Genomic DNA, 9,586 nt, shown 5'->3' with positions numbered 1-9,586 from the left:
CGCATAATCATCTATATTCACATGTGAACATAGCTACCTTTGAAAACTGGGTAAAAAAGTCAAGTGAATTCAATCCAATGATCACAGACGCCAATGAACCAGACTTCTCAAGTGCACCTTCTACTGTCCAAGAACTCTCAGCTTTTCCCTGTAACTACATTAATCCAAATGTCCAGTTACAATCTCTGTTGCAGAATGTAACAGACAATGTCCCAGTGATATCACTACCACGTGAAACATCACCACCACAAAGCATATTTAAAGAGACTGATCTTGAGGAACACTGTTTTCCACAGTTATACCCATATGGTAAAAATGGCTTCAAACAGACGCGTGATGTACAACTAACAGACTTACAGTACTTCCAATCACGTTTGCTCAATATCAATGATTGCTGGAGAAAAAACATCCCATGGCTCTTCTTTGCCTTGAACTCGTATGAAATCAAGAAATTGTACAGTCAGATATCCATTGTATGTAGAATGCAAAAGCAGAGTAATGTTAGATCACAATCCATAGCACAGCCACTAACAGCAGGCGATCTGCATCATGAAATTGATCAACATGTTGAAAGCACATCATACACTTTTATGAAGAATATACGTGGAACAGCAGCTTACTTCAAGGACCAACTGCTAAACTTGCTAGCAAAAATAAACACTATTGGACCACCAACATGGTTTGTCACTGTGTCTGCTAATGATTTAAACTGGCCAGAATTGTTCATGACCCTGAATCCTGACCTGACCTATGAAGAAGCTAAAGCATTACCACAACAAGACAAATGGAACCTAATGAGATCAGACCCTGTCATGTGTGCGATACACTTTAATAGACGCACTGATGCACTTCTACGCTTCATACTGAAGAGTCCACAACATCCCATTGGTAGAATCAAAGATCACTGGATTCGTGTGGAATTCCAATTAAGAGGTTCTCCACAGTGAAATTTCTGTCACGAAGAAAGAACGACAATGCACATCCGGGACCTCTTCCCGCCTTTGGCTGTGGTCTCGCACCGGAGTTTCTTTTACGATTTTTATATCCGGCACACAGCGCACACAAGGGATACAATTCCGCCCACAAAAGTACGCCGGAAAATCCAATTATACCAGTGAACAAAGGTTTCCAGCCAACTTCCCATAGATTTTAGATATAAACTTCTAGTTTAATAATGATGCACATTTTACTGGAACACAACATGAAATTTTGAGGTAGTCCTTCCAAATGCGCCCCGGCCAGCTTTTTTTAAAAGCTTTCTTGTTTAAAAAGATTCCAGATACATTTTGTACACTGGTGGTACAGGTCAGCCTTTCTTTCAGAATTTTTTATGGACGCATTCAGCTGAGCCGAGTGCGTCTTTCCAGAAAAAGATGCGTCCAAAGACGTAAAGACGTATGTCTGGCGGGAACGCTGGGGTCCAGATTTCAAAATTTCCCCAGACCACCATTGCAACGCCTCCCGCCTTTGGTATCGGACATGGTGAAAATATGTCGGGGGAGTCGGCTCAAAGACTTGTGCCAAAAACTTTGTGTTTTTAAGCAAAGTTTTTTACATGGTGGGGCCGCGTAGCACAGTGGTATTGTATTCGGCCCGTGATCGAGAGGTCGCCGGTTCGAATCCGCCTACCGTGTTGCCGGTCTTGTGCCCTTGGGAAAGGCACTTTACACGACATTCCTCACTTTACTCAAGTGAAAAATGAGTCGTCCCTCGGATTGATTTTGATTGATTGATTTTATTTTGCACTTTAAAAACAATCATAAATACAGCAAATTAAAGAAAACAATAGAACGTGCAAGGGGAGAGAAAAAGCCGTGTGGCTTATACAACCTCTACCCCCTTCAAAATTTACAAATAGGACGAATCGGATAGGACGTTAAATGGAGGTCCCATGTATGGGGAGAGCCATACCCCATGCACGTTAAAGAACCCCCACACGTGCGATGGTGCGGTGTGCGTTGGTGCAAATCCTTCTGTCGGGAGTTGGTGATTCACTTCAAATCACCCGGATGGAGGCCTGGCGAACCTCTGTCTCGTATCAGCCACATGGTGAATTACATCATTCACCCGGACGGGAGACCTGGCGCATCCCCGTCTTGTAATTAGCCTACGAAAGGGTATGTCACCCCGTAAGGGGCGGTATAACCCCGTCGTGTGTAGACATGTGCGAACATGTCTACATTTGATCACGTCGACCGATGATGATGATTTTAAGAGAAATTCAATTAAACTTAGCCAGCGAATTTTGCCCGTCAAAATGCAGGAAATGGCGTTTCAGAGGGCTAAGATTTCAATTTTTCCCGGGGGAGCATGCCCCCGGACCCCCCTAGGCAGCTAACGCCTTCGGCGTGAGTCTCGCGCCTTCGGCGCTCGATGGTCCCACAAGCACTAAAAAGAACCCCCCCACCCAAAATCCTGGCTACGGGCATATATTTTATACCACTAGGCACCACAAAGTGAACAACAACAACAATCTTTATATGATACCCCAATCCAGGTTGCAGCCACGAATGTTGTCACTAGCCCGTCAGTAACCATGGCAACCCAGGAGCTGGTACCGACCATCGGAATCGCCGGTACGGTCTCTACCGTTATCACGCAGGCACCAGCTGGCATGGCGCGGCAGATGAACACGTTTCAAGGTACTGTGATTCTTGGAATCTTTGCTGTGTTTTAATGTTTGCGGTTTTCACAATGACTTTCATGGCAAACTTGAAATCAGCGATCCCAGTATTGTGTGGGATGTGACTTTGTTACTAGTGCAAACATATTTCCCTCCCATTTTCTTCCTATCACCAAATTTAATCACCTTGAACTAAATGCATTTTCATGATCATACCAGTGTCTTTATCTAAAATCACAGTAAGTATTGTTGTTTTCAGAGTGGAGAAATAGTTAGGACTTGTAAAGTGCGTTTCAAAAAGACAAATTAGAATAAAAATTGGTTTTATGATCTATGATTTATCAGTAGAGATCTCTGTATAGCATCCCTATTATTTTGCATGTAAGATTATCAAGATAACAAAAATAAGTGTCAGAGTACATGCTGGCATATGGTTTTTGTCAGTTTATATTTATTACTTCTCTTATTAAAATAGGTCACAGTTGAAGCCATGCCTGTGTCACATGGTAAACTGTTGAAGACATATTGTGGTGTGCACAGTAACTTGTAGCCATATGTTATTTGTCACAAGTCAAAGTAAACTGTATTGGATTTGCTGAAGATGTTATATGATTCAACACTGACAAACATTTTTTAACTTACCACCCCCTCTTTGCCCAATACAGGGTCCCTCCCAGTATTACTGCACCTGCCCAACGGTACCACCATGCCGGTGGCGGTACCTGTACCGGCGTCCATAGCTAACCCCTCAGTCCAGGTACCGTCAGCTATCCCCGCCCCGCAGAGCAGTCCAACAGGGTCCACCATCCAACAACAGCACCCAGTACAACCCCCGCAGTCAGAGGCCAAACTGGTCAGTAAGATGAATTGCTTTATCTGTCTTAATCCATTATGATTTCTTTGTTACTGTAATTTATTGAAACATATTTTTTTTTTGTCTGTGATTTTTCACACCATGATCATTTCCCCTCTTGTGGTACAATCCTCCATGGCAGTTTTAACCACAAACTTAAAGCCACTGCAAGTACTTTGTTTTCTTCCAAAATTGAATCCCAACATTTCCTGTTTTACAATAACTCGACATTGATGATTGCCATTAACACTGTTTCCGTTGTATTGCCTATTACTACGATTGAATTTATCATGTTATTCGTTCATTTATTCATTCAGTCATTCATTCATTCATGTTTGTATGTTGGAAAAGTATAAAACCTTCCAAGTCAAATGCCACCAGGTATAGTCTAATGCAATGTAGACAGCTACTAATTCTGAAAACTATGTCAAAAATACGCTCATAGCAATGCAAGCTTCTTTATCTTGCTCTCGCATCTTAAACGGCAGACACTGTCATAAAACGAAGGCTGTGTGCCCTAAACGAACATTCTTCCCCCCCCCATAGGAACCCCATTACGACTACAGGCCCTACCACTTACCCACGGGGCCTCACCATGTCCTGGCAAGTATACTGTTACAGAAACGGGTTGACGGACAATCAGAAGTTTTACTATAAAGTCTAGTTATAAAATGTTATCAAATCATGGTGGGGTTTGCTTGGGCATTCAACCTTTGTCTTCAGATCCAGCACATTTCATCATGCCATGCAGTTTTGTAATGTCAATCGTAACAGCACAAATATCCCTTGATATGAAATCGGTGATGGTTTTGGCTAGGAATGTGGTTTGGCCGTACTTATTTGATTAATTCGATGACATCCTGTAGGCACCTTCAAGCTGATGCAAATGTACGATAAAGAAGTTTGGAAAAAGAGTTTCATTTTGAAATCTAAATGGTCATGAGCGTCGAACAAATGACTGATCACACAATACATGATATCTACAGTACCAAATGGTAAATTCTTTATTTCTGTTGGCATTCTACAACATTCTTTAAAAGTAATATCCATTTTGCAATATTTCTCAATAATTTATGGCCCATATTTGTTCGTTTTGCATTGCCTTTGTTTGATTTTCACAGTATGGTCACTTTGTTGGGAGTGGGAACTAACAAAAATTGCTATGAGCATACTTGATATAGCATCCATATAATTAAGTCAGTGTGGCCTTTTTTTCTACACAAATTGTAGAGGATTTGACCATTCTTTGTCCCTTTACAGAGACTGAAGGCAGCGTTGGCAGGTAGTAGCATGCCGGGGAACATGTCAGTGATGTCTCAAGCCGTAGACGTCATCATGTCACAACAACAACAACAACAACAACATGCCACCCCGCAGGATCTCAGCCAGCACAGAATGTCCATGGACGATTCTCCGCCCATGTCTATGTCCATGTCTCCCAGTCCACCCACAAGTCCAGGGTAGGGACCGTACAAATAAAACTATCTATGTCCATGTCTCCCAGTCCACCCACAAGTCCAGGGTAGGGACTGTACTGATAAAACTATCTTTACTAGGGTGCACCATACCAGTACAAAACCATTTTTTCTTATTGGACCGGTCCAGAAAAAAGGAACCTGGAAAAAATCAGTGAACCGGAGGCTAGACCGAAATTTAACAGATTATACCTGCAGGCGTTCACGTGTTTGGGGGACTTACCGGATAAAGAAAATAACAGTGAAGAAGAGGAGAGTTAATAGTTATATTTACCAAGCTTCTGCAGTCAAACTTGGTTTAAAAGAGGCAGTTATTGTTGTTTATTTGACTCGGATAGGATTTCAAAACGCCAATGGACTACTTCATTTTATGTTGGTGCACCGAAAATTTTTTGGGTGCACCCATTTTTTAGGTTGGGTGCACCAGCGCACCTAATGCTAAAACTGAATTTCAAGCTTATACTGTATTAATTTTTCCAGATGCAGTCCCCCCTACTCTGGGGCAGGAATGGACACTCCCCCTCCCGCCACCACGGGACGACGGAGACGCGGTCAGGAGAAGGACCCTGAACTCAGGCGACAAAGGTTCCTGGAGAGAAACAGGTGCAGTTCTCTTCATAATCACTAGGTGGTGCAGTTGAATGGTTGATTGCCAATCACATCAATTATTGCTGTACAGGCATGTCAGTGCACCAAATTCACATTGACAAACATATACAGTGGAATCCGCTTTATTGTATCGCCTATTTGTCTGGGCATTTTGTCCAATTATCCGGCCTATTCTAGAGTCCGAAGTTGGCTATATGACCAGCGGCATTGGTTGGGGAGGGGTGTAGTTTTGAAAACCAATACGCAAACATAACACACAGACGCTCATAGAGGTTACCACTCTAACGATACGGAACTCCGTTTACAAAACTTTAATCATATGTTCCGATACTGTGCGATTTCTGTGAGATGCTTGATCTAATAAAGAGTTCAAATCAGTGGCTAAATGCACATGTGGAAAAGTACGCTTGACTCGCACAGCCGTGCGTCGGCAATTCGGCGGCATACCAAAACAAAGACGAACATGGCTCCGCTCGTATGCCGGAGAATATGACGTTACTTTCATAATTTTAAGTTAAAACAACGGTATTGGAGAGTGATAAACTCTTCACCTTCTTGTCTACAACTTGTGTCCACAAATTACTCTGAAATTTACGTCTTTCGCGGTGGAAGACGGAAAAAAGTCACGTTCAAAACATTTAAAATGGCGGCGCGTGGGTTGAGATATCCCGCCATTCAATGCGCAAGATAGGTCATTGCGAAATCACACCCCTGTTGCGTTACGTGCGTTGTTGTAAATCTACGTAGCGCAGCCGAAATCAGCTCAATTAATGAGACAGTGGATATGAAAAAACACATTTTTGTAGGGTAAACCAAGTTTAGACATTGTCTGAAGGGGAAATATGAACTCAAAAGCGTGTTGACGTTCCCATGACGTTCGCCCATCATGCCTTGCGGCAACCTAACAAAATGGCGCCTAACTCCAAATGTTCGCACGCTAGCACAGCGCTATCGGCTAGATTTTCTGTGGAATGTAATTATAACTTTCTCACGGTCCTTTACATGGCTTTACGCCTTTATACATACATTTACTAGTTACCTTTGGACTCATTTTGTAAGTTTTAGGGCATATTTTCCCATTTTTGATTTGTGTGACCTGACGTAATTCTATCCAAAAACCCGAAGTTTGAGACCGTGGGTCATCCAATTCTGCGATGTTCTAAACAATAGAGTGAATGGCAAATGTTTTGGGATTTCGTAATTCTATCCGATTACCCGAATTATCCAAAAAGGCGTAATACGAATAATTGGAATCCACTGTATTAGACTTTTCAATGTCATGACTGTACTTGTTAGTTTAAATTTCTATCTATTAGTTTGATGCCTAAAACATGCATATGAAGGAAGGCGATATTTAGAATGGTATTTTTACTATTGCCAAGTACATTATGTTTTTGTAAGCATTTGTGTTAGTGTGTAAGTGCGTTCATGCATGCATGATGAGAAGTCAAGAAAGCCTGAATATATGGTATACGACATTGGGTATACAAGTAGTCAACTTGAGGCTTTGAGATTTTTGGCCCTCCACCAGCTTATTATGGTACTGCAGCAGTACTTCTGGGTTTTGTATCTTTTCATCTTACAACGCCTCAGTCAACAAATTGGAGTTTAAATAGCTCTCGTCCATGGCAAGAAGTGACATAGGTTTGAGCCCCCTTAGCGGCTTGTTCTGGAAGTCTCACGGTATCATGTTTTGTACAGAGCGGCAGCAGCTAGATGTCGACAGAAGAGAAAGCTGTGGGTGCAGTCCCTGGAGAAGAAGGCAGAGGACCTCACTGCAACCAACTTACAGCTGCAGAGCGAGGTGTCTCTCCTGAGGAATGAGGTGGCCCAGCTGAAGCAGCTGCTCCTGGCACACAAGGACTGCCCCATCATGGCCCTCCAGCAAAAGTCACACGCCACCCTTTTACAAGGTACGAACAGGCAAGTACTAGTGCAGTTGTGTGTGACATTTGGGTGAGCTGAGGGGTTCAGGAACCCACTCTTTCTCCTCTTCCTCTTCCTTCTGTGTCAAAATCACATTTCACACCTTGTTTGCCATCTAATACTGTAAATGCAGAAACTTTAATGTTCGCGGTTTTCGGGGCAGCCGCTTCACCGCGAGTTTAAAACCCAGTGAACATTTTTCAGGATTCTTAATGTTTGTGTCAATGGGAAAAACTATGTAACGGACCACTAAAATAAGTTGTCACAATGGCCAGATGGACCTTATGCAGAGGTGGTCGCCTGTGCAAGTCTGACTGTATTGGAGTGATATTGTATTATGATGTTCTCTGAATGGTTGGTGGTTTGTAGGAGACCTTTATTTTCTTTACTGCATGTTATAATAAGGTGAAACATTTATCTTGTCAGTTGTTATATGGCAGTGAAAAAAGCTTGTTTTGAGCATATTGACTCCCAATTCTTCCCCCTTCCTTAAACCACAGGAGAAAAAGTCCAGGACCCAACTGTAAGTCAGACCCCGGGCAAAGCCGTCACCACGACAACAACGCTCAACTTGACGACAGTTGCTGAGGCGGTGGCGACCTCTGGCCTGACGAGCATGGCCGCCCAGGGGGCAGCCCCCCAGGGGGTCACCACTCTGGTACTCCAGCCCGGGAACGAGAGCGCCACCCTCATGTCGGTGGGTATGCCAGGAACGAGCTCAGCGGAGGCAGTGGCTACGTCCGCCCTCACCAACATGGCGCAGCGGGCAACCTTGGAGCTCCAGCAGATGCAGGGTCATGGGTCAGGGGTCGCAGGGCAAGGGTCAGACAGCAAGTAGTTAGGTTCAAAGGTCAGCAAGGGGCCAACACATCTTGGCTAAAAATACAAGGCAAGAAATTTGGCTGGTTCTTAATTTTGACCTTAAAACTACATAAGAAAAGGAAAGTTAAGTTTAAAAAATGAGTATATAACTCTGCGTTGCATAAAGTAGTGCGTAATTTGTCTGCATGTGATAAGAAATGTTGTAGTGCAAAATAGAGAGCGACATATTTTTTAAAAGAAAGAAGAGAATCCCTAAATCTAAGTCATGAAATTTATTGAGATCACTTGTATCTACATTTGTAGCTAACCAGTCAGAATTCTAGCCTGAATTATTTGAATATTGTTGTGAAAGTAAGAATGCTACACATAAGTAAAAAATTCCTTATGTCCAGGAGTTCAAAACATAGGGAAGGACTCCTATAACATTAAAGCATAGGTGTGATATAGGCATAGAAGCGAAAATTGTAAATAAGCTATACAGAACGTATACATATTGCAGCTAGATTTGCTTTTTTGGAAATTGATAATGAAGATATATACACGTGTATGTACATGTAGCTAGGCTGGTAGCACCCCTAACTGGGTTTTGTATGTACATGTAGACGTCCCAGACTCGTGTATTTCAAAAGTACCAATAAATGTATAGGACAGTGAATGAAAGAAGAAAAAAAAATCGTGAAGCCAAAAGTGACACACCCTGAAATTGAATCTTGAAGCGCAGTTCTTGAGGGTAACAAAGTTTTGTAAAAGAGCCGCAAGTCAAAAATGAATATGCTAATATCCCCTCATATTGTGAGCATTTGCGTATTTTATGATACGATCATTTGGGGCAAAAGCAAAAAAAAACAGGCCAGTAGAAAAAAGCAAAGATAAAGGAAAGACATTATCTTAATGCTAATAACAAGACATGTTGCTAATTATGTTCGACAATTGTCTTTCAGTTGACGTAAAATTGCACGGATTGGCGTGCATAACTTACTAGTGTTGTCTACTTACCACTAGAGAACAATATCTGTTTTACGTACTCAAAATGCAGTGTTAACTTAACTTGCACTAGTTATGTGCATAGACTTTGAACTTTGAACTTTATAGAGGTAGAGTTAACCCAAATTTCTAATACTCGATGGCACAGTTGGCTCAGTGTTAATTGCTTTTGAGAATATGTTTGTTAGTTGCTGTTTTCTTGTTTTGTTTTTTTGCTAAGTCTCATTCACGATAAAAAAAGTAGTTTAACAAGACTTTAGGTATGAACTTACAGATTTGTTCATTGACACATCG

The 9,586-nt window shown here is 42.1% G+C and overlaps 1 protein-coding gene across 3 annotated transcripts in view; it reads left to right on the top strand.

The window, feature by feature from the left end:
- The window catches only part of LOC118403115 (cyclic AMP-dependent transcription factor ATF-7-like), a 19,761-nt gene extending 11,322 nt beyond the window's left edge, over nt 1–8,439 (top strand). Inside the window, exons 5-11 of one of the 3 annotated variants that reach the window (XM_035801591.1) lie at nt 2,498–2,642; nt 3,289–3,476; nt 4,023–4,079; nt 4,737–4,936; nt 5,432–5,554; nt 7,262–7,473; nt 7,987–8,439. In XM_035801591.1, coding sequence (XP_035657484.1) covers nt 2,498–2,642; nt 3,289–3,476; nt 4,023–4,079; nt 4,737–4,936; nt 5,432–5,554; nt 7,262–7,473; nt 7,987–8,324 — 1,263 coding nt within the window. In that variant the 3' untranslated portion in view covers nt 8,325–8,439. Of the gene's footprint in view, nt 1–2,497; nt 2,643–3,288; nt 3,477–4,022; nt 4,080–4,736; nt 4,937–5,431; nt 5,555–7,261; nt 7,484–7,986 lie in introns of all 3 variants that reach the window. The other 2 variants (XM_035801593.1, XM_035801592.1) reach the window with 2 other exon arrangements.
- The last annotated feature ends 1,147 nt before the right edge of the window (nt 8,440–9,586 follow it).

Source organism: Branchiostoma floridae, chromosome 16 (genome assembly GCF_000003815.2).
Source record: "Branchiostoma floridae strain S238N-H82 chromosome 16, Bfl_VNyyK, whole genome shotgun sequence".
Taxonomy (NCBI): domain Eukaryota; kingdom Metazoa; phylum Chordata; class Leptocardii; order Amphioxiformes; family Branchiostomatidae; genus Branchiostoma; species Branchiostoma floridae.
This window is presented reverse-complemented; position numbering and strand designations above follow the sequence as displayed.